We start from the raw sequence: 26,141 nt of genomic DNA on the forward strand, positions 1-26,141 counted from the left end.
TGGTGTTTGGGTAAAATATTATTAGATGTAAGTTATTTTGATATATGATATTACTTAACTCTGATATTTCTCTTATTATTTTATTTTATTTTTTTTGCCAAGTGACCTGACTATGGGGGATTGAAGTAAATTCTTTGTAATAGGATAGTGCTAATATATGTCTTTAATTCCACATGTTAGGTTTTTATGGAATTGAAAGCACCAGATACTTGTGCATGTATGTTTAAGGCAGTAATGTCTTCTAGGTTAATTATTCCCTTTATTGGAATGAAGTGTATTTCTTTGTCTCTTCTGGTTAGTTTTAGTTTGTGAAGTCTATTCTTTCAACATTATAATAGTAATGCCTGTTTGTTTCCTGGTCCCATTTGATTGGAGTACTTTTGTCCATTCTTTTACTTTAATGTGGGACCTATCATTAAAAGTTAAGACATGTTACTCTTAGACAGCATAAAGAAGGATTTTGTTTCTTGATCCACTCATCATGCCAGTGTTTTTTGATAGAAGAAATGAAACATAATATTTAAATTATTATTGAAAGATACATCTTGATTTCAGTCATTGTATTGTTTGTTTTTATGGTACTCTTTGGGTTCTCAGTCATAACATTTACTTCAGTAATTATAGCTTTATTTATTTTGTTTTCTCTTTACACTCTTTGACTATGCATATTTCACTCTGCTTGAGATATCCCTTTTCATTTAAGCTTGAAGTTTGGTTCACTGCATATACATTTTAACATTGTTTTAATCATGGAAAGTTTTTTTCCCCTCTCCTCCAACTTTGGCGGGTAGTTTTGCTGGGCACATTAGCCTAGGTTGACAGTTATGGTCTTTTAGGACTTAGGATGTATTCCTCCAGGTTCTAGATTTCAAATTTTCACTGAGAATTCAACTATTATTCTGAAGAGTTGTCCTTTATATGTGTAATTTTTTCTTTCTCAAATTTAAATACTCTTTTTTTTTTGTTGTTGTTCTGTATACTTGCTGTTGTAATTGTGATATATCATGGGGAGTTTTTTTTTTTTTTTCTGGTCTTCTCTACTTGGTATTCTTTGAACTTCTGGTATATATTTTTGGGTGTGTCTTTCTTAGTCTATGGCATTGTTAAAGATCTGTTTGGTCTAGGTCACTGACTTGGGAGTCAGGAGTCTTCTTTCTCTTTCATTCCTATAATTTTATGCTTTGGTCTTTTCATAGTGTACCACTTTCTTAAATGTTCTTCTTTTTTTTTTTAAATTCATGGTTTTTCATTTGTTTGTTTGTTTGTCTAGAGCCTACTTTATCTTTGAGCCCTGATATTGATTCTACCTTGTAATTCTTTACCTTGTGCTTTCTCATTGGGCTATTTTCAATTTCCTTTTCATTTCAGCTTGAGTTTCATGCAATTATTCTATCTTTTTATTGAATTACATCTTTAAATAATACATGTCTTCATCATTTCCAGCAGGCTTATGTGTGTTTTCTTGCATATCATTTCCAGGAGAGGCTAATCTTTATTCTTACAACAATCATCAGTTGCTTGTAATTCTTTGTGCCACTGTATATTAAATATTTCCTTCCCATGCTAATATGTATATTGATATTGCCATTGTCCATTCTTATTTATGAAACCATTTCTAGGAAAGACGGCTTCATAGCAGATTTTTAAAAATTTTGTATTATAATTTATTCAGATTGAATCCTGATTGTTATCCCCTCACTTGTATCTTCCTGTTGTCCCCTCCCTCCTTTCACCCTAGGTCTGTGACAGAAGAAGACCTCCTCCCCTACCATATGATCACAGCCTATCAGGTCTCATCCAGATAGCCTGCTTCCCCTTCTTCTGGGTGCCACCAGGCCTCCCCACCAAGGGGAAGTGCTCAAGTTGGGGGCACCAGAGTTCATGTCAGAGGCAGTTTCCACTCTTATATTCTGGCTCTTACGGTCTTTCTGCCTCTTCTTCTGTAATATTTCCTGAGTCATAGATGCAGGAACTGTAGTGTGGATGTATCCATTGGGGTTGGGCTCTGCAAGATCTGCTGATCTTTTCATCGTGTCCAGTTATGTTTTTCTCTAATGGTCTCCACTTGCTTTATTGAGAAGCTTCTTTGATGAGGGGTGGTAACTACCCCTCATCTGTGAGTACAAGAGAAAGATTTAGAATATAGTAAAGAATTATTCTTGTCTACCAAAGTGGTAGATTCTTTTCCAAGACCCATGACCTCTTTTGCCCCAGGAAGCTGGCTAAGTTCCAGTATAAGGCCTAATTTCCTTCCTGCTAAGTGGGCCTCAAGTCTAAGTAGACATTTGTTTGCTGCCATCAAGATGTGAGTGCCACTTCTTGCACCTTTATGCATACCTTGTCATGCTGGTAAATTGTGGTAATACAAAGGCTAGGTCGAATTGTTTTATTGCTTCATCTCTTGGTATGTTTCATAGTATTTCCTAGAACCATGGAAGCTAGATTGCATGAAAGAGGCTTTCAGGTCAGATCCCAATCAAGTCATCTGTGTCCTGTGTCTTAAGTGTATGGTGTCTTCAAAAAATTGACCCCTGAAAGTCAATAAAGGGCTTCATCAATAATCTATATTGTCTTGGGAATCACTGGGAATACCCTGACTAACTCTTCAAAAGGAGATTTCTCATGCCTGGTGCTGTTTGTTTTTCTTTTGTTAGTCTGTGCTTCTTGTGGAGAGCACTACATGATCAAGTGGCTTAAGTTCCTTTAAGATATATGTGCACGTACACGCGCGTGCACACACACACACATATTGTGCATAATTTCAGGCAAATAAAATATGTGATTCCCTGAGGCTTTCTCAAGCAACTTTGGTGTTGTTTGTCCCTCTTTTCTCCTTCTTTGCTGACATTCCTTTCTTTTCTCCACTTGGCGTCCCCTTCTCATTGTTCTGTCCCTACCTCATTTCATCTATATCCTGCCATTCCTCTCCCAAGTTCCCCCAACACATATACCTGTGGTCCTTTTATGCTTTCCTACTTTCTGTTGACACTCCATGTTGTGTTTGCACACATGAAGATTTGGGGCTAGGAACTTCAGATGAGAGAAAACACACAACATTAGTATTTCTGGGTGAGTGTAACTTCAATATAATTGTTTCTAGGTATATTCATGTATCTACAAATTTTATGATTTCATTTTTCTTTCAAAGCAAAGAGTATTACTTTGTGTACTAGGACCACATTTTCATTTATGTATTGAAGGACATTTAGGTTGTTTCCATTTCCTGGCTATTGTAAATAGAGAAGCAATGACCATGGCTGAGCAAATACCTGTGAAATAGGATGTTCAGTTCTTTGGGCATACAAAGTACTGGTATAGCTGAGTCACATGATCAATTTATTTTTAGATTTTTGAGAATTCTCCATACTGATCTCCAGAACGGCTGATTCAATTTGCAGTGCCACCAACAGTAAAATGGAGGTTCCTTTTTCTCTACAATCTTTTCTATAATTTGTTGTCCACTGTTTTGCTAACTTTAGCCATTCTGACTAGGGTGAGACCTGTTTTAATTTGCATTTCCCTAATTACTAAGTATGACGAACACTTTTTGAGGTATTTTTAAAAGCCAGTTTTAGGCCAAGCGTGGTGGTGCATGCTTTTAATCCCAGCACTTGGGAGGCAGATGAAGGATGATTTCTGAGTTTGAGGCTAGCCTGGTCTACAGAGTAAGTTCTAGGACAATCAAGACTACACTGAGAAAACCTGTCTTGAAAAACCAAAACAAACAATGAAACCAACTCAAAACAAAAACAAAAACAAAAAAAAATCCCATACCATTTCCAGTTAACTCTCTCTGCTTTCTGGGTGGATCTGTGTGTAAACTCTCAGCTGCTGCTTCACTGATATGCTCCCAATAATTGTTTCTTCTATAAGTTGCCTTGCTCATGATGTCTCCTTATAGCAACAGAAAAGTAACCACACATGACAGATTTTTTTCTTCATTAGTCTGTGTCCTTATTCTTGGCTGTACAGAAGCTTTTCAGTTGTATGAGGTTTTACTTGTCTGTTGTTACCCTTAATTCCTTTGCAAATGGAGGTCTGTTCAGAAAGTCCTTTTCTGCACCTGTATCTTATAAGATACTGCCTAAATTGTCTGCTAGTAGTCATAGTGGTACAGGCTCCAAATTGAGAGCTTTGGTCTACTTGGATCTAATGTTTGTGCAGGGTAATATAGATTGGTCTAATTTCATTCTTCTGCATGTGGACATTGTGTTTTCTAAGAGCAATTTGTTGAAGATGCTATATTTTTTTTGAAGATGCTATCTTTTCTCTAGTATAGATGTTTTTGCCTCTTTGTCAAATATCAAATAATATAACTTATGAGTCCTACTGAAATATTTCTCTGTAACTGAGCTGTACCTTCTCCAATAGCCTCCTCCGGACTCTCTTTAGGAATACATACCCTGCCTCATAGCACCAAACCTCAACTTATTTTTATGATTTATTCAATCCTGAGGTTATATTGTAGCTAAGGCTATACTTACACCAATGGCCTTTCTTAGATTCTTACAATGTCAAGCTTCAGAAGTTCTTCATGACTCTTTCAAGACTGCAAAACCAATACCACCTTGGAAATTCTTACACATTATCAGGTTCAACTGGCATCACGAGTTACAGCTTTGGCCCCATCTGGACCACAGAATCTGTGTGCTGACCCTGAGGAAACACTCCGCAGAAGATTTTTTTCCTCCGTGATGCTGGTTTCTTTTTAATTGTGGCTGTTTCTTTAGCTCCATCTGACCGGTATCCATTGTCACAGCAATACAAAGGTTTCACTTTTGTGGTTCTGGTATCTTGCCAATCACAGCTGATGCTTCAGTTCCATTTGACCAGAAGAAGTCTAAAATTCAAATATTGAATGATCTCAATAGATTCTTTAATGGCCTCTCAAAAGCCAGGCCTCCATCATTTAAACAGCTCTCACTATTATCTTCCAAGATCCACATGAGTTCTGACCACTCAATGCCTTTTATAGACCAAAGTTCAAAAGTCTTTCCATAACTCTTCCAAAAACTTGATCGAGTCTGTCACAGAAATAGCTCATGATTGTGGTACCAATTTCTGTCTTATGATTTCTATTACTGTATTGACTAAAAGAAACTCAAGAAGGAGTTTCTTTTACCTTACAGTTGCTAAGGATATCATTGAGTGAAGCAGAAACCCAGAGGCAGGAACTGAAGAAGCCATGAGGAGTGCTGCTTACTGGATATCTCCCATGGCTTACTCAAGCTGGTTCCTTATAGACTCCAATACCATCAGCCCTGGCGTGGCACTGCTTACAGTGAGCTGGACCCTCCCACATCAATGATCAGTTAAGAAAATGCCTCACAGTCTTGCTCACAGGCCAACCTGGGGAGGGGAGCATTTTCTGAATTGAGCTTTCCTCTTCCCAAATAACTCTATTTGTGTCAAGTTGACACTAAAGTAGTCAGCATAGCATTAAAAAGGTTTGACACATGTTAGAGCATCCTAAAGTTTAAAGGAAGATATGTGTTAGCCAATGATATAATTTGATTCATAGTTTTGGAAGGTACAGTAATTGGAATTAAAATGGCTCCCATGGGCTCATATATTTGAATGCTTGGTCCCTACTTGGTTGTTGTTTGGGAAGGATTAGGAGATCTAGTATTTTTGGAGAAGGTACATCACTGGGGATGGCTTGAGGTTTTAAAATCTTCTCACAAATCCCTTGTTTGCTTTCTCTGCCTCCTGCTCATGGATGGAGATGTAAGCTCTCAGCTGCTGCTCCAGCCACATGCCATTATGCCTTCAGTCAGCCACCAGGAACCCTAATCCTCGGGAACCATACACCCATCTAAGCTCTTTCTTTTATAATTTGACTTGGCCATGTTGTTTTATGATAGCAATAGAAAACTAACTGAGACAGATATGCTATTTTCAAAGTAGGATAATGATAAGGCCGTTTTTCTTTTAAAGGATACTAGGAAGAAACGAGCAGGGTCCAAGAAGGGAGGAGTACTGTAGAAGACTGGTAATATGACAACAGAGATGGTCAATACTGAGGGTGAGAAGGCAGGGAGTTGAGTCAGGAGAATGGAGAAGAAGAGGAGAAGGAGATGTGGCTAACCAATTGGAATGATATATGAAATTGCATATTATCACATTATCTTTTAACTCAATTAGAAACTTAGTATTAATAGATTATATAACAGTAATCTATTTTATATGTTATAAAACAGTTTAAAAAACAATTCTATGCAAGGTCAAAGGTAGTTGATTCTAGAAGTGTTACATTATTCAACAAAAATTCCAGTGCCAGGTAGTCCATGGAGACCCTAGTGCTCCCACGCCAAATACAAGCTCTTGCCATTCCTTTTTGTTGCCAATCGGAACTGGATGATAAGATCATATAGCTGAGGACAGCACACACCTTGATTGCAAAATTCAGAAGAAACAACTTAGAACTAATGTAAATGCTTCTTCCCTACTGCCTAGTAAAGCTGAAAGGTGCAATTCAAGGTATGGGTGGGAGAAAAGGTACCAACATTCTACCCTGTAAAAATCTCTATGAATACCACCTTAACAGGCAAGATGTGTCTAATTGTGCAATAGTGGTTCAGCTGGTCTATAACAGTAATTAACTGCCTTGTAATTAGATTTGAGGTATGGCATATAAAATAGAATCAATTTCTGACATTGTACATTCCAATAAAAAATTAGCTAAACCTGAGCATGTAAAGGACTCTAGTGAGCAATGTACTAATTTTGTTCAACTAAGTAACACCGCATGAAACTACTTTCTAATTATTTGTGTTCATAACAATAACCAAATGCCACTCTCAGCAGTAATCAGAGAATCTTCTCTTTGCAGTGACAAGTAAGGAATAAATGGGCACATGGCCATTTAAAGTGCTGAGAACAAGTGAAAGTTGAGTACTCAGTGTAAGAATGGACTATAATGAAAGTTTTGGTTTCTCTGTAAACTCAGTTGTGTTATGTAAATATGTTTTTTGTTCTAATCTCAAGTGTGGGATTTTAGTCTGAGCTTTATCTTGTCCACACCTGTTAATTGTCTCGTTCCGGGCATGGCATTTGCCAGCTGGTAAGGCCTTCCTCGTTCAGTTTGTAGAGGGATGTGGTCTAGGGCTTGGAGGATATAAATAAAAGCACAGTGAGAACATGGCCTGGAGTGCAGTGTTGGCATGTGGCATGTGGTATGTAGCAGTTTGAAGAGACCAGAGATGGACAGTATCATGGTTTGGAGCATACAGACAGAGAGAAATTTGAGAAGACTGCTGGCTGCTCTGCTGTTGACAGAGACAGATATAGTCCAAAAGAACTCAATTGACACTAAACAACTGGGAGAAGTAAAGGGGCCCCCTCTCCCCACTAACCTTCTCTCTCTTAGGTAAGATTGGGAGGTTGGAAGAGAGGTTGAGGCTCAGACACACTAAGTAGAGTTTAAAAGAAAGAGCATTACAATGGACAAGAATGAATGAGACACCAGATAGGAAGAAGGGATACAGAATGTTATATTCTGGGTACAACCCAGTCATTCCAGACATGAATTCAATGCAATGAAACTTGCCTACACCATGCCTGCTCAAATATTGGCATGGCAACAGCCAGCCATGAATGCAGAAGGGACTCCAATGGCTCTGTTTTACCTAGTGAATTAGTTGCCAGTGATAAGCTATCTCATTAGTTGAGTAACCAATCATTGGTAAATCCACCAGGCTATAATAGAGAGCTCCAAATGCATCAAGTTTCAAAAAATCACATCAATATTGAGAAGGTGCTTGTGGAGAGGAGATAGGATAGATAGAGATGGAAGGGATATAAGGATGAGTATTTGGGTGGGTAATAATAATGTATACACATATGAAAATCTGTTGTAAGCTGTTTACTTGATCTTAGCCATTCTGACTAAGGTAATCTCAAATAATCTCAAATAATTTTAAATTGCATTTCTTTAATTGCTAACAATGGTGAATGCCTTTAAAACTATTTCTTAGTCATTTTTTATTGGGACATTGATTTTCTTGACTCTTGTTTTTGGGGTTCTTTATATATTTTGGATATTAATCTTTATCTGATAAATAGCTGGTAAAAAATCTCTCCTATTCTGTAAGATTCCGTTTCACTTGGTTGCTTGTTTCTTTTGTTATACAGAAGGTTTTTAGTTTTACGAGGTCCCACTTGATAGTTATTGATGTTAGTCACTGAACAAATGGAATTCTATTCAGAAAGCAATTTCATATACCTGTATCTTGTAGGGCACTGACAATGTTTTCTTCTAGCAGATTCAGTATTTCAGGTTTCACATTGAGATTGTTGATCAATTTGGAGTTGATTTTTGTGAGAGAGTAATAGACATGTCATTTGAAGTGGGGAGAGGAATAGGAAAGAATGTATGGAGGGACAGTAACACCAAAGCCCTTTTGAAAATTTATATGGAAACTTACTATGGTACAAGATTCTTAAAATATATACATATAGGAAAGAAACCTAAATCGAGCCACCCTATAATGGAGGAGAAAATGCCCTAACTAGACATCTTATGCCACTAATTAAAGCCTTCAGGCCTAAAAATGCTAAAACTTGGGCCTATAGAGATGGCTCCACAGTTAAGTGCACTGTCTGCTCTTCCTGATGTCCTCAGTTCAATTCCTAGCAACCACATGGTGGCTCACAACCATCTACACATGGATCTAATGCTGTCTTCTGGCATGTAGGCATACATGCAGACAGAGCACTCATACATAAAATAAACAAGTAAATAAAATGCTAAAATTCTTGCTGAGTCGTTGACTAAAGGGTATGGAATGCTTCCAAACAACACATGCTATTATCAAGGCTACTGGCTGTACTCCACAAATTGATTGTTGAAGATAACACTTACTTATGTCATCAAACATGGAGAAGCCAAAATGATGCCCAGATGAACAGTTTGATTCTATTGACTAACATTCATGGTGCTGGAAAGTATGCTGCATGCTACTGGAGGAGAAGTGTAAGCATTGATATCACCCAGCTGCAAACTCTGAGATGCACAATAGTGGTCTGTCTGTAATATATGCTGGTGTAATAGTGGCACAAAAGTTATGGGAGTAACTGACTATTTGAGTTGATTTAAAATTCATTCCATAATAGAGAAGCCATAGCTGACACTCCTAAAGTGGCCAAAAACCTGAGTCTAGATAGGTCATGAACCTAGGAAAAACCTTCTACTAGCATTCTGATATAGCTGTTATAGGAACATAGCAATAAAATGGCTCCCAATAACATATTGCTATACATACAGATCAGTGCCTGACTCAACCCTCATCAGGAAGCTTCTTTTTGCAGCAAATGGGAATCAATACAGAAACCCTCAAGTGGACAGTGTGCAGAGTGAGAATCTTGAGCACTCACTCCTGAATGGGTTGTCTTCCTAAAATTCTACATATCTATTTTTGTGGCAGTATTATGCAGTTTTACTGACATGGATCTCTAATATAGCTTGTAATTGCATATGGTAATCTATTCTCTCAGGATTCCTTTCATTACTCAGGGTCTTTTGTGGTTCCACTAAGTGAGATAATCTAGATTCAGAAAGACAAATGTTGCCTCTCCTCTCCTCTCTTATTGAAGATCTTTGCTCCAGATATTTAGATGTGAATATATTGCCTGCAATAACCACAGAAACCAGGAAAATTAAAATGGACCCATGGTGATGGAGAAGGAGCCTTAGAGAAGGATAGCATCATACAAGTTCTATGAAAAAATGTGGGAAAAACAGGGTGTCTTTTAAAGTGGAGAAAATGTAGGTAAGGCAATAGAGAGGGAGAGTGAAGAAGAAGGGATAAATAATAATAAAGATATCTGAAAAAGCCAGAAGAAAATATACTATTTAATTTTTATTTAAAATACACCTATAATATGTATATGTGTACGCACATATCATATATACTTTAAGCAAAATTATTCTACTTGAGGTATAAAATATCCTCTAAAACCCAGAAATTATTTAACAAAATCTCTAAAACTAGGCATGAAAAACCTCCTTGTGAGGTTTTGGTCACTGAGTCAAAAAGACCCCCAAAATAATATGGGCTACCGCTGTTGTCCTTAGTTACCTCTAAGAAGTTGATGGTAAGACTTTATTGCTGAAACCACACACACCAAATGCAGAACTTGGAGGAATTGATCTGGAACTGATCTGGAAACCTCCTCTAAGAAGACTAGTTCTCATAGTTGCTGAAGATGCTTTGCAAGCTGCCAAAGGAAAACAGCAACTATCAACCCCACCCAGCTGTGAAGCTTGTTAACCCCAACAATGGCAAACATGAAAGAATATCTGCAAAGGTGCAGTGGAGGCACTTATATCTTAGAATTAGCCAATAGCTACCAAATTGGACATAAAGCCCACTCCTTCAGAGTGAATTCATGCTTAGTAATGTAAAACAAGCTCATTAATGATGAGGTCATGGACCCAAGAGGAGAACCTACTACTGCCACTTACCCAAACAGTATTTCTAACTGTATTCTAAATACTTATCCTTATACCCACTGATAAGTGTAGCTATCACTCTTCATTAAGGGAGATTCATTTTGGAGAAAACAGATGAAGACTATTACAGACATCCAGAACTGGTAAAAATACAATGAATAGTGATCACAGAGGGCCCATCATCAAGTTAATACATCCATGACATAGTCCCTACAGCTAATGCTCAGAGAACATCATGGAAGGAACAGAAAGTATAAGAGCCAGAGGACCAGGACACCTATTGTGAGATATATATGCCAGAGAATATCCACTCATGAAATATCAAAATTTGGTCTTCTAAGAAAGACCAGCAAGATACCATTTGACATGGTAACATGCATGGGCACCTTTTTTTTTTGATGAACCGTAGGCAATTAATGGCTGAGAGAGTAAAATTTAGTTTCCAGGGACAATGCTCCTTATAAGTTATTCTATCCTAAGTGGTCAGCCCTAGGTACACACACACACACACACACACACACACACACACACACACACACACACAGAGAGAGAGAGAGAGAGAGAGAGACACACACACACACACACACAAACACAAACACACATCCACGCATGCGCGCACACACACAGAAACACATACACACATATTCACACATATGAGCAATAGTAACTGGATTCAGAAGGTTGTATAAATATACGAAAATGTGTATGTAACAATAATAACCAAGGAAGTAGAGGTCATAAATTTGGAGGAGTGAGATTGGGGGAGAGAAAGAGCTGAAAACAATGTAATTCCAGAACTATATAAACCTCTCAAACAAATTTGATGGAGATTGCATTGAATATGTAAATTGATATTTTTAACAATATTAATCCTACCAATACATGTGTGTGGCAAGTTGTTCCATCTTCTTGTATGGTATCTTCTTCAATTCTTTTTCAATGTCTTATGTTTACATTACACAAGTCTATCACATTTGTCTTAGTTTTATACCAATTTACTTTTGAGGGTATTGTGAATAATGTTATTTCCTTTGATTTCTTGGTGTGTTTTTCATTTTTACATAAAAAGGCTACTCTTTTTGTCTAAATGTTATATCTTCCTTCTTTGTTGAATGTGTTTAATAGTTGTAGGAGGTTTCCGATGGGATCTTTAGCACATTTTATATAGATATTATCTGCAAATAAGGGTACTTCCTTTCCCATTTGCACCTCATTTCTCTTATTGCTCTAGCTAGTAAGTGTTTCAAGTACTATATTGAATATAACAAAGAGAATGGCCATCCTTGTCTCATTTCAGATTTTATTGTAAATGCCTTGAGTTTTTCTAGGATTAGCAAGATACTGGCTGAGGGCTTGCTTTATGTTTCCCTTACTATTCTGAAATGTATCACCCATAGTCTTAAGCTCTCAAGGGATTTTTTTAGAATCATAAAGTGATGTTGGATGTTGTAAAATGTTTTTTTCTGAACCCCAATGAGATGATCATGTGGTTTCTGTACTTGAATCTATGTGATGGAATAATTTTTTATCTCTGTATAGTAAACCATCCTTACATTTCTAGAATGAAGCCATCTTGATCTTGGTGAATAAACTTTTTATGTGTTCTTGAATTCTGTTCACAAATACTTTATTGAGAAAATTTGCATCTATGTTTGTTAGAGAAGACTTGCTGAAAAGGTGGCTGTAGAAAAGAATTGCCTTTCATAATGTCTTGGTAGAATGTTTTGTATATCTGCTTGGTCCATCTGATTGATGATGTCATTTAACTCTAGAGTTTTTCTGTTTGGAATTTTTCTTCATGACCTGTCATTTGGGAAGAGTGGGAAATTAAAATCACCCATCATCATTGTGTTGATGCCAATCTGTGGTCTTAGATGTAAAAGTGTTTATTTTGTGATATTTGCTGCCTGTGTTTAAACATACATACATACATACATGTTTAGAATTGTAATATCCTGTATTTTTGTTTGTTTGTTGAATGAGATTTAAGTGCCCTACCTTATCTCTTTGGACTAATTTTAGTTTGAAGACCATTTTGTCAGGTATCAAAATAGCTACACGTGCTTGTTTCTTAGTTTCATTATGTTTGTAATATCATCTTCATTCTTTTATCCCATAATGTCTATGCTTGATGGTTTAGTTTGTTTCTTAGAGGCAACAAAAAGATGAATCCTGTTTTCTAATCCAGTCTGCTAATTTGCATCTCTTTGTTGGGGGAATGTAGATCACTAATACTAAGACTCGTTGAAAGAAGTGATTATTTTTTGTCATTTTATTAATTTGTGCTATTTTCTTAGCTATCGCTTCTGATTACTTGTTCTGGGATTGTTTACTTGATCCTATTAGCTCTGTGAGTGTGTTTATCCTCCTCTTTAGATTTATGTTTTATTTCTGGTATCCTCTGTAGAACTGGCCTTGCAGTCAAATTCTTTTGTTTGTTTGTTTTTTTATAATGGAATCCTTATTTTTTAAAATGGCTTCAATTTAATGGATAGTTTTGGTGAGTATAATACTCTGGTTAGATAATTGTGGTCTTTAAGAAATTAAAATATATTTTTCAGTCCTTCTACCTTTAAAGGTTTCTGTCAATCTATTTTGTAAGCCTTATGTATTATGTATCTAGCTTTCAGAATTTTAGATTTTTATATTCATAGTAAAGATATGTTCTATATCTTCACTATGGTATTCTTCTCTTTTATGACCAGAGGAGGCGGTCCAAGACTTTTTATGTGTTCTGTTCGTACTTTCTTTTTTCCATTTATCATTAGCCATTACTAAGTGATCCAATTCCTCCAATTTGCCTTCCATTCTTGACTCTGTTTTTGAAAAGATCCATTTTGTTGGTGAGGCTTTTCTTTGGCTTATTGAGTTTCATTTCTACAATCATTTATGTTTGAATTTTCTCCAGCAATTTGATCTCCATTTTATGTCTTGGATTAATTTCCTTGTTTCATTCATTAATTTGTCCTTATCTCCTTTGAGTTGTTTGACTATTCCTTTGAATTCCTTATCTTAAGTGTCTATTGGTCATTTTTATTTTCATATTGGGATTGGTGTATCTAAATTCGTTCGTGTTTGAATTTGTCTTTTGTGATCAAGTCTACTTTATTCTTTCCATGGGAGTTTGAATGATGTTCTGGAGGGGAACAGGGTTAGATTATTGATTCTTCTATTTATCTAGCACTTGAAATCACAGCCTCTATTCCAGTTCTTTTGCTTGTCAAATATAGCCCTGGTAACTTTAGTGACCATTTCCAGGAGCTTGAAATATGGTTCTCCTGAAAGTGTGGGCTTGTCTTAGGTATCAAGGCAGTATAGGAAAACTGGAGAATCCAACCAGGCATCTGGCATGGCTCTGGGGGGAGAGGGAGTATCTGGTGAGGAGCAGGCTGGAATCTGGTGAATCTCAAAGGGAGGTAGAAAATCTAGGAGGTACATTCTCTGGAAAGGAGTTGCTAGCGTTGGGTGACCTGAAAGGAGGGAGACTAGGAAGAGGCGTGAAGATAGTTTACCTGTGTCTTTGTGCCATGTGGCAAGCTAGAGAGTCCTTGGTGGGGAGCAAACTAGGATCGAGTGAATCCCAAAGGCAAAGAAAGAGGCTGGGAGGTGGTGGCAGTCCTTGGCAAACCAACACAGGGCTTAAGCAACCAGAGCATTAGGAGGCTTGGCTACTGCAGGAATCTTAGCTTGGTCTGTACATCAGTTGGACAGGCTCCAGAGTTTCTCTTATATGACTTGTCATATACCTTATAGCTTAAAGAATATCATAAGGTGCTGAAAAGCCAAAAGAAAAACATCTATCTATCTATCTATCTATCTATCTATCTATCTATCTATCTATCATCTATCTATGAATGAATGCCAGGGATGGTATGTGAGGCCAGAGAACAACTTGTGTAATTTAGTTCCCTTCTTCTACTATGTGGGGCCTGGGTATTTAATTCAGGTTAACAGGCTTCACCGTATCATCTTGTGGATGCCAGGATATTTCTTTAACTGTCTTAATGTAAAGATAAAATATGTACAAAACATATCTTTCAATTTGTTTTCTGAACAAGAAACCAAGCTTTAATAGCATTTCTTTCATACCTATAAAAAATTTCCAGGGTCCAAACCAAATATGGTAGTTCCACAGACCCCAAAAGATGTGGAAGATTACAAAGAATTGGTGAGTAGAAGCCTGGTACAACAGTGAGAGAAAGGCTTGCTATTTAGACATATTGGGGCAAGTACAAGCCATTATACAAGTTTCCCTCTGAGACAAAATTGGAGAGCTTTGTAGAGGCATCCCTTAAGAATGTATGTACAAGCTGGGCATGGTGTCACATACCTATAATCCCAGCACTCTGGGGGGCAAAAGCAGCTGGGTCTCTGTGGAATTAAAGGCCAGCCTATTTTACAAAGTGAGTCCAGCACAGCCAAGGCTACACAGAAAAATCCTGCCTCGAAAAAACAAAACAAAACAAATAAGAATATATGTACAGAAAAGTAGTGTGCTAAGACCTCTTTCCTTCAAAATATAAACAAAACAGATTTATTGAGATTTAAATCCTTCCCTTTAAATATAATTCAGTGTTGTTTTTAAGTATATTCACAGTTAATCAAACTATTATCACAATTGATTTTGTATCATTTTCATCACTTTAGAAAGAAACCATATGGAAACTCTTTTGTATAGCATTTCTTTCATACCTATACTTTTTCAGTGGATGAACCAAATATGCCATATGCATCGACCGTACCTGACATGGATGATTACAAAGAGTTACTGGCTAGTGTCTCAGGAAAACTACTAATTTACTGTCTATGGGCTTGCCTAGTGAGGACGTTTCACATGAATAAATCATAGAAAATCTTGTTGGCTTTGACTTCTTTCATATAGTATGTTTTCAAGGCTTACCCAAGGTAATATTATGCATCAGTCTTCATTCCTTTTTGCATATGGGTAGCATGTTGTATCAATTCATATTTTATTTATTCATTCATTATTTAAGAGATACTGGTAGGTTTTCACTTTAGAGCATTTATAATTAAAGTTCCTGTGATTATTCTTGTATAAGTGCTTTCCATTTTTAACTGGAAATGTGCTCCTTAAAGTAATGATGTGAAGCAGATACTATTTTTATTTATATAGGGCAGATGAGGAAATTGAAATTCAGAGCACACTCACACACGAGAACACACACACACACACACACACACACACACACACACACACACTCATGTGCCATCTGTCTTAAATTCTATAATTAGGAAATTGTGATGGGCCTAGGATTAGAACTCAGGCAATTTGCCTCTAGGGTTTTAGGGTGAGTCACAGAAAAAGAAATTCTTATTCTAACTAATTACTTCATGTTAATACATCATTGTTATTTCTTGGACAGCTTTTAATAATAGCTAATTAATGTCATTATGTTAAAAAATGACTATGCACCCTCCAAAATGATAACAAACCTTTTAGATTCAGAGGTGAGGATGTTAGGAAAAGCACATGAGAGTGAAGAACCTCCAATATAGGGCTGGGGAAGGAAGGAGAGCCTGAGTTTAGAACAGACAACTGGAACCCAGAGGTTCACACAGCACAGCCACGGTTACAGAGACAACAGTTTAATGACTTGAAGGTTTGGAGGAGCCATTAATTAAATTTCTTTCATTCTAGATTAAAATCTTCTATTACCAATTCAGTGGAGCAAGGAAAGACATTTTCCAATTCAGGGACATGTGGGTACTCCTCCTTTCCAAACATTCATGTGCTGGGTGCCCAGAACAGTCTTCATTTAGAACAAGGTATGTCCTACACCCGCAGATTAATTATGGGAGGATACACTGGGATATGAAAATTAAGCTGTGATTTCCACATAAGTGTTTGACATTGACCTCAATAATATTTGCCTGTCAAGTGGCATAAACTCTGTGTCACTTAAATTAAAGTTTAAAAAGACACATCTTGCAGAGTATATGTAGTAACAAAAGACTAATGCACAATTCTAATTTATATTACACCATATTGTAACCCATAGTGTAATAGTAGAGGTCATGCATAAAGCTACACTAAAACCCTACATATATTCAACCCTTTTTTTCCTTTTCTTAAAATATATTTTATTAATTTATTCATATTACATCTCAATGGTTATCCCCTCCCTTGTATCCTCCCATTCCTCCCTCCCTCCCATTTTCCCCTTACTCCCCTCCCCTATGATTGTGACTGAGGGGCACCTCCTCTCCCTGTATATGCTCATAGGGTATCAAGTCTCTTCTTGGTAGCCTGATAGTCAAGCCTTTTAAAAACAGTAATTTTGTTCCTTCGTTGAGAATTTCATACATGTATACGATGAATTTTAATGATGTATATCCCCCACTTCTTCCCTTAACTCCTTTCACATTAAGCCCTCCACCTCTTCCAACTTTGTGTCCTTTTTTTTAATGACCCACCAAGTAAAATTTGTTTGGCCCACATACACCTTGGTTATGAGTTTTCCAATTTCATCTTCATTTCAGCTTCTGTTCTTGCAAATACGTGTATTGATTTATTGAAATTAGGTTCAAATCCCTAACTGTCTTCATCATTTCATTCAACTGTGTATCTGCATTCTCTGGAGCATCACTCAGGTGTTTATTGTTATTCTCTTGGAGTTCTGCAGGTGTTTGATATTATTTTTCTTTAATTCCTTGAATCCTTAAATAACAATTGAAGCTGTCCTTTAAAATGCTGTGTCCTGAGCCTATACTTGTTTTTTTTTTTTAAAGATTTATTATTTATTATTATGTATACAGAGCTCTGCCTGCATGTATACCTGCAGGCCAGAGGAGGGTATCAGATCACATTATAGATGGCTGTGAGCCACCATGTGGTTGCTGGGAATTGAACTCATGACCTCTAGAAGAACAGTCAGTGCTCTTAACCGCTGAGCCATCTCTCCAGCCCCGACAATACTTCTATAGGACTAGTAAATTTGATGTTTGACATCCTTTCTTAGTCATTCATACTGTTTTTGTTTTGGGGATTTGACATGGGGATGTGGACTTCTTGCTTTGGTCGTGTGTCTGTTGTGTTAATCTAGTTTTTCTTAGATTGGGCCAATGCAGGAACTGCATGACCTGAGCTGTGCAAAGAAGGCTCCAAAATAGAGCAAGCTTGTGTGTGCAGAGATGCAGCAAGCAGAGGGAAAGATGGGAGAGGGAAGGAGTGTCTGTCTCATCAGTCAAAGTTGGCTCTCGAACAAAGCGGGTTTAAAGACTAACAATCTGGACCTAGGTCTGTGGGTGTGAAGATGGCCAGAGGCAGGGAGCAATGGAGAATGGGAAAGAGAAGAAATGACTTACTGGGTAAAGATGGCTCAAAAAGAGGGCTCCTGAGCTGTGATCCTAGAAATAGGCTTGTGAGTTTGCATGATGGCTGTGGCTTAAAGAAGGGCAGGGAAATGGAAGATGCTAAGTATCTATTTCTCATGAATGTTAATATCTACTGTTTTTGGACCATAAGACACAGTTCCCCCCCCCAAAGTGTATGTGTGTGTGTTGGAGGAATTAGGGTGTGCCTTATGGTCCGACTGCTGTTTTTACTGTTTTTCTTGTTTTACTGCTCTAAAAACTGGGTGCATCTTATAGTCCAAAAAATACAGTAGCTCTCTTGTCTCTGCTGTCTTGAAGTTGTATGAGCCATGTTAATTTTTTTTTTTTGTCGCTTTGCTCTATGACTGAAAGCAGAAGTACAGAATTTGTTAGAGAGCTGAGAAGCAAACACACTTGGGCCATCTCTAGCTGTGGAAATTATGAAAGTATGTGATGAGATGGAGCTACAGTGAACAGGGAATAGCTCACAGTCACCCTGGGAAGACACCTGAACCTATGGCAGAATTTACATGAGCAAGACATAAACTCCTGTATGTTGTGCCACTGACACTTTTGGGATTATCAGTTACTACAGTACAACCAAACTGATGCTGATGTATAAAGAGATATTTTTCACCATTACGTTGTTCTATGAGGACCTTAAGATTCTCAGTCTTCATAATACTAGTCCATCCTTCTATGTGAACACTAAGCCCCGAGTGATTTGTGTGACTGAGATTCCAGTCACTTCAACATCATTTTAATATCCTTATTGGAGCTTACCAAACCCTATCCCAGAATGTGTACTAGGATATGTGTATTGACTATAACCCAGCGTTCTGACAGGACTGGAGAGATCCATAGCTACTTACGGAGAGAGAAGCAGCCTGACACAGGAACTTACCTTACATGACACATCATTGGAGGCCTCTAAATTTGGGGGTAAAGTAAAAGTGACAGTAGTGTCTTAAGACCACAAGGGCTTTCGTGGGACATGCCCCTTGGGCTAGTATGCAGATATAAGTGAGTATATACCATTTGAGTCTTTCTGCTTCTGGGTTAACTCACTCATTATGATCATTTCTAGCTCAATCCATTTGTCCACAAAGGGAGAATGGCAAAGTAGAAGGATCCAGAGGGTCCTAGAAACCTACAAGTAGAACATTATGATAGGCAGATCTGGGCCCAGGGGTCCCGCTCAAACTAAGGCACCAGCCAAGGACAATACAAGCAGTAAACTTTAAACCCCTACCCAGATCTAGCCAATGGGCAGAACATTCTCCACAGTTGAGTGGAGAGCGGAGTATGACTTTCACACGAACTCTGGTACCTCATATTTGACCATGTCCCCTGGATGGGGAGACCTGGTGGCACTCAGAGGAAGGATAGCAGGTTACCAAGAAGAGACTTGATACCCTATGAGCATATACAGGGGGAGGTAATCCCCCTCAGGAACAGTCATAGGAGAGGGGAATAAGGGGAAAATGGGAGGGAGGGAAGAATGGGAGGATACAAGGGATGGGATAAACATTGAGATGTAACAAGAATAAATTAATAAAAAATTAAAAAAAAAGACTACAAGGGCTACTCTATTCCAATTCCTCTTTCCCTTTTCAATAACTAGACAAGAAAACATTATGAGTAGGATATTAATAGTCCACTGGAAAAGGGCACAACTAAGAGATAAATATCATATACAACCAGAACAGTTTGTTTCTAAGTCTATGATCAATTGTGTTATAAATAAATTGAGGTATTATTCAAATAGCCAGGCAGAAATATTATTCTGACATTGATAGGGCTTTGAGGGGCACAATACAGGATACTCTCACTTTGTGTTCTTGGGATTCGCAAGGAAAATCCTGGACAAGCAAGATCTATCTACTTCAAACGTACCACAGCCTTGTCAGGAAGATGCCTCTGGAACCAGGAGAAATAGGTGAATATAAATAAGGAAATCCCTAATGGTCCAAAAGCCAGTGGGCCAAGAAGCAAAGTGGTGGCTTAAGTGGAGAAAAGCAAAGACCTTGGTTCTCTGGCCACTTGTTATAGGTTCTGGAGACAAAAGTGATCTTTAACTGCAATTAGTTTTGTTTGTTTTTGAGGCTGTGATTATAAAATTTAAAAGATAGGTCTACTAATCACTGCACAGAATGGCATTCATATCCTTGTCGGTATCAGTTTAATCCATATTCTTGTCTTCCTTCACACCACCAACAATCCAAGACAAAAGGACTCTTAAATCGGTTTCAGTGGAGGAGGAAGTAGCGGTCAGGAGAGGAATTCAGAAGGTAGGTAGCTTTTGCCAGTCACTTTTAGCCCCTGTTTATTCCATGCCGTTAATAAACACATCATCATTTGTCTTCCCACTTCTAAAACTCCTAGGAGGTACTATAGGAAGACTGGGGCCAGATAATGCCCACTTACTCTGACAGAAGTAATGACAGTTTACTCCTGGAATCCGGGGAAGCTGGGATTTAGTAAGATAGAAAAAGAATGGCAAATTTGGATGACTTGCATTGGGACATTTGACAGAACCCAGGTGAAAGGGACAGGATGTGACTGTAGAAGGGGACAAATGAGAATATCTAAGATATGAGCTAAAGGCAAAGGTTAGGAAGGTAAGGAAGCTTTGAGTTATGACTTTTTAAAATACTTCAGTGTAGGAGGACACTTCTACCGCCTGACGGGATACAGCTTACATTCTAGATATTTTGAACACCTGCTTAGAATGTTTCAGTAAATGAGAACCTTACTAACTTTAGTGTTCTGTTGCTCTGGAGCAAGGCTAAGAGACATTCTTGTTCATGTGGACCTCTGGCAGACAACATTACATGCCATGTGCAGGCCTAGTGGAAAGCAAAGTATATGTGCACATTGACCACATACAATAAAGGAAATAACAAGGTCACTGTACCCACATGGACAAGTTTAAAACGTCTATTTTAGGGAGACAAGTCCACAAGTTTTAAGAGGGAACCTGGAATGGGAGAATCCTAAGTGTTATGGCCTTTGACTACATTAAAATTGTAACAATGAAGCTGTCACAAATATCCAGGTTGGATATTAGAACTGTAGATGCAAGAGAAATGAGAAATGTTAGGTAGGAATGGGCCATTAGGTTTTTAGCAAAGTAAGAGGTAAACTGAATGACAGCCCTATTTAAAAAAATGTTTTAAGTACTCATGGCTACAGGTTCAGACTCTGTTCTTATTTTCTACTCTTCCAGAAATGATAGAAAATATTGCGCAATATCCCATGGAATGCTTGGAAAATGAAAACAGCAGCATAAGCAACTCAAGATAGTTGGAGCAAGTAGTCTCACACCACACAAATTGCCTTTATTTTGCAACTGGCCATGCATATGAGCACACACTTGCACTTGCATGCCTGTAAACACACACACACACACACACACACACACACACACACACACACACAAATGGCATAACTGTGCCTGAAAGTCTTTTTACTTCTTTTATTGAACTCCATAAATATTTTCATAAGGCTTTATGTCATTACAACATCTTTTTTGTTGTTGTTAAACATTTCCAAATACACAATTTTGACACTTGTTTGACAGGGTCAAACAGTCAGATAATAGAAACAAAAGAATAAACTGGCAAATGCAGAGCAGCAGGGGTAGTCAAAATCACTGTTGCCCATCTATTCACCCAGCCCGCCCCACCCCCAAAGCACTAAAATATCACTATTTGGCTTCATACTAAAATTGTTAGAACTCTCTTGTTGCTGTCCTTAATAGATCAATTAAAGATATACACATAGAAAGAGGATGAGAGAAGGAGAGAAAAATTGTATTTTTGTATTAGGATCTCCCTACAGTAGAACTCATAGAACAAACTCGCAAAACCCTTTTGGAAGGAAAATTCAGGCCTCATTGAGTTGAAGAAAGGGAATACAGGTCCATGCAAAAAAACTGGAGAATTATAGACTTTGGGAGGAAAATACGGCTGTGGGGATGCAACAGGTTTAGATACTGAGTCCAGGTAATTTATGAATTTCCCTTTGGGCTATTGACCACTGATTTACTTTGGGCCATAGGTAGAGGGGTGGGGCAGGGCATTCCAATCAAAGGAGAGCTGATTTAGTAGTGCCTTCACAAAGTATTACCTTGTGAGACCAGTGGACTGGGTGGAGAAACAGGATGATGAAAGGTAATGCCCTTGATCCTGGAGCTTTGAAAGTTGGACTCAGAAAGGGGAAGAGAATGAGAGGGTCTGGCCAAAAGTTACTTTAGATCTAGCAACCTCTCAAAGCAACTCCTCCTGGTGTGCCCCTAATCTCTAGACATAGTTGCCAAGGCCAAGTACAGTGAGGATGGGTAGTAAAGTAGGAAAGGAAGGTTCACTAAAGGAGGCCTGCATAGGAAGTGAAACATATTTCAGTTTGTCAAGGGAGAACACTGTATTCTAGGTGCTAGATACCAGATTTCTTGCCATAAGGGCTTAAGTAGCTCTATCATGTGCTGAGCAGTGATAACCAGTTCCAAACCCTGGTGTTCTGATAGCTAGCCTTGATAACTACAAAAAATCTGACTAGAGTGGAAGCCTCAGAAATTTATACTTTGTTTTCCATAGGGGAAAGATTCTCAGGGGGTAGGGCTTAGTCTAGGTCAGGAAGCACAAAGAAGTACCCAGTTCAGCTTTATTGATGACCTCATACAGCTATGGCTGCTGCTTGGTAAGCTTAGGTCCTTTCATTATGAAGTCTTTTCCTGTGAGGTCCATGACATATATCCTATTTTCCTTGCTATCCAAGCTCTATCTATAAAAGGACCTAAATGACAAAGAATAAGTACTTCTGTACTTATGAGGATGCTTATTTTTATGGTGAAAGTTCTGGTTAGACAGAATGCTTGTCAAAAATTAACTGCAGTGTTCTGCCTCAGATCTTTTCCCCCTAGATGTTAAAGTAGCCCTAGTCTTCTCTACCACTTGCCTCAGATGTCCTGGGATGGGAGTATGTCAGGAACCAAGCCTACTTTGAGTGCCAGAATGGCTCTAACTATGCCAATACTCACAATCCTTTACCAGGAAAACAGGAAGGAGACAGAGAAGATTATCCATGCAATCTGATAACAACTGGGGATGTTTCTTATAATTTAATGGTAGAAATTACAGGTATAGTATCTTAAATCAAGCCTGTCTCTTTCTTTGATGCTCCCTATGTTTCCTTGTATGGTGTTACTGTCAATCTTGGACTCTCTTCAGGTTAATCTGAAGGTAGCTAATGATCTTGGCCAAGCAGGTTTTGTCTTGAATCCCTCCATAAACTTCTAACAGTGATGCCTTATGAATCTGAAAATGGAAGCGAGGATGACCAAAACACTGAAATGATTGCTATATAGAGAATGCTACCTGTCACCTACCTATTAGCTATGGGTTGTGGGGTGGAAATAAATCTCTTCCCCAGGAGGCAAAGGCTCAATTTCTTTGTTTCCAGTTTAGCTAAACCTTTTGCCTATGGAAGAGAGAGGCTGAAAGGAGAGTCATAATAAACGAGGAATGAAAAAGAGAGGAATGGGCCCAAACTAACTCTTAGATGAAAACCTTCAATGACTTAGCAGTGTTGTTACATGGGAATCCTCAATGCTGGAAGAAAGCATCTAAATAAAAAATAGTCCCCCAACAGAAGGCTTCTCTACTCATTACATTCTTTCATTCCTTTGTTTCTGTTTGGTTTTATATCCTTCCACAATACCTAAAACAGTGAAAGCAATAGAATTACCAAGCAGATAAGTCACAGGGCACAACAGAGCATGTCTAGACTGGCACAATTGTGGACACACGATGCTGTGAAAAGGCTGTTGGTATGACCGCAGGGCTACTGGCACATTTGCAGATGGTTGCATGAGGGACAGGAGATGGGAATCCCTCCCTTCTCAGTGAAAAGTGACAAAGAGAGAAAATTCCAAACCCACCACATAAATTAAATTCAAACATTATCAGCATCAGTATCATCAGGAAAGAGAAATAAAACAATGCAAATACTATATGGTAATAATGACAGGTCAGTGAACCAGAGGAGAGAATAGGTTATCTTAACAGGAAAAAGAACAAAGAGAAATTGAGTTTCTGAAAGAAAGGGGAAGGGAACAAGGTTAAGAACTAAAAATTTTAAGAAGTGATCACGTGTTTGGAAGTCAGTGGTACTTCTTACCAACTATAGATTTCAATTCTCCAAAACAACAGAAAATGGTTTTGGTCCTTCTCTATGTGTGTATATGTATGTATGTGTGCATGCATGTGCATGCATATGTGCACACATGCCCACACACACACGTATACTTAAAGGTCTATGTGTGTGTGTGTGTGTGTATGTGTGCACACACACACATGCACACACACTCATTCACACACACATACACACACACACACACACATATATATATTTATATATAAATTTTCAACAGTGCTTCTCCGAAAAAAAGGTCCATCTATAAATATAATTTTATTTATTTTAAAATTATCTTCCTTCCTTATAGGTATTATTTTTTGAAGGGGGTTAACCTACTGAAGTTTTGCCAGAATGGTGACTGGCTGCGTTTCGGTTCAGTGAACTCAAAGACTTGAGACTGAGCGATGCCATCGGGGACCAGGTACTGGCCCTGGTTTAACGGGTCCTGTGGTGGTGGGTAGGAAGGAGGAACCGAGCGGGCCGAGTTGACACCTAGAGCAAATAGGGGATCAAAAGCAAAGAGTATAAATTAAGTATCAGGTGAGTTTTCAAACTAACCAGTGATTCCTCACAGTACACTAGTTTGGAGAGTTTTACCTGGTAATGGATTAAATATCCCTAACCCTCAAATCTGAAATACCCTGAAATAAAAAACTTGCTAACAGTCAGAAAGTTTAATGTGTCAGACCTTTTAAGATTTCTGTATTAAGGCTGTTCAATCAAGGAAGCCTATGCAAATATTCCAAAAGTCAAAATAATTATACTCTGAGGTAACATTGTGTCTCAAACATTTCAGGTAAAGGATAATCAACTTGTGCAGCAAATTATTTCTTTCCCTGTCATATTTGTACCAGCATCTCTATTTCTATAACACCGCACCCTTCACCATCTTATCAGGTATTTGACAGACAAGAAGATCAAGGACCAGAGGGAAATATTATACCTAAGGTCTCATGCTCACTAGCAAATAAAGAATGAGAGCTAGAGCCCAGGTGTGTCTCTTTCTTGAATAGGAGTTCGTTCCAGGAGTCCATAATCCCTGGTATATGGCTTGCTCCGCTGAAAAACCCAGTTCTAAACTTTAGTTCTCTTCCTATTCCCCTCTACTTGAAATTATCAAATAATTTGTTTAAGAACTACTGCCCTGAAGACTTTCCATAATGCTTAAGGTACATGTGATTCAGTATTTTGGTTTGGGTCGACAGTGACATTAATACTTGAAACAGAAAGGACAAGATTCATAGAATTAAAAGAAAAATGGAATGTCTGCGAGCTTTCAAGGTGCACAGCTTCAATGATGCTAAGGTCACAGATCTTTTCACATTAATGGAGGATTTGAGGAATCCAACTACCCTGACAGTAGTCACAATGTTAAGCCATCACCAGCCATTGGCAGTTCCACAGGAGGAATTGGGTTCTGTAGCCATTTTTGAAAGGTGGCAAGTGCCAGAAATATGAGGGTATTTGACAAATAATACAGGGACATTAGAAGCACTTTATCAAGTTCTGTTTTTCCTTTTCTGTTTCAAGCTTTTGATGTCAAATCTATAAACTCCTTTGCTTTACTTTAGAGTCTAAAGATTTTTTAATCCTTTTTCTTAGGGCTCTATAGTTTTGTATTTAATTTCACAATGAATTTCTACTTAATCGTTACACAAGATGTGGCCTTATATCAAAGAGCTAATTTGTACATCAAATTATGAATTATTTGTTGAAAAGATTGTACTTTTTGGCTGAATTGTTGTCTTTGTCAAAAATAAGTCACACATATGTGTGTAGGTCTATTTCTGAATTCTTTTTTCTCAGTTAATGTATCTATATAATGAGTATTGAAATTGTATAAAATAATTACTTCTATTTTATTCTTATTTTTTCAAGATTGCTTTATTCTAGAGTATAAATCTGAATTTTCAACTGGCCCTAAAGCCTATGAAGATAGAGGCTGAGTTTTTTATTTTGACATGTTTTATATTGATAAACTCAATTAGGTTGATGTAGTAGGAATTAGCATTTAACCCCAAGAAGTTATATATAAATTCTGAAAATCAAGACAGCAGGAAGTAAAAAAAAGTAAAGTGAGGAGGCCTTTCTATCAGCCAGATAACCCTTCCCTCAGAAAAATACATGGTTGATAATGTCCCAAGGTGTTGCAAAT

General features: G+C 37.8%; 2 protein-coding genes across 7 annotated transcripts in view; one reads left to right on the forward strand and one right to left on the reverse strand.

Annotated features, from left to right (window-relative positions):
• Positions 1–26,141, forward strand: part of Klhl15 (kelch like family member 15) — a 932,444-nt gene that overhangs the window by 724,458 nt on the left and 181,845 nt on the right. The gene's annotated exons all lie outside the window — the stretch shown is intronic.
• Positions 22,855–26,141, reverse strand: part of Arhgef9 (Cdc42 guanine nucleotide exchange factor 9) — a 158,724-nt gene continuing 155,437 nt past the window's right edge. For 4 of the 5 annotated variants that reach the window (XM_051142436.1, XM_051142439.1, XM_051142438.1 and 1 more), the window contains exon 10: positions 22,855–24,478. In XM_051142436.1, the coding sequence (XP_050998393.1) occupies positions 24,297–24,478 (182 nt within the window). In that variant the 3' untranslated portion in view covers positions 22,855–24,296. The remainder of the gene's footprint in view (positions 24,479–26,141) is intronic. The other variant, XM_051142440.1, reaches the window with a different exon arrangement.

Source organism: Acomys russatus, chromosome X (assembly GCF_903995435.1).
Source record: "Acomys russatus chromosome X, mAcoRus1.1, whole genome shotgun sequence".
Taxonomy (NCBI): domain Eukaryota; kingdom Metazoa; phylum Chordata; class Mammalia; order Rodentia; family Muridae; genus Acomys; species Acomys russatus.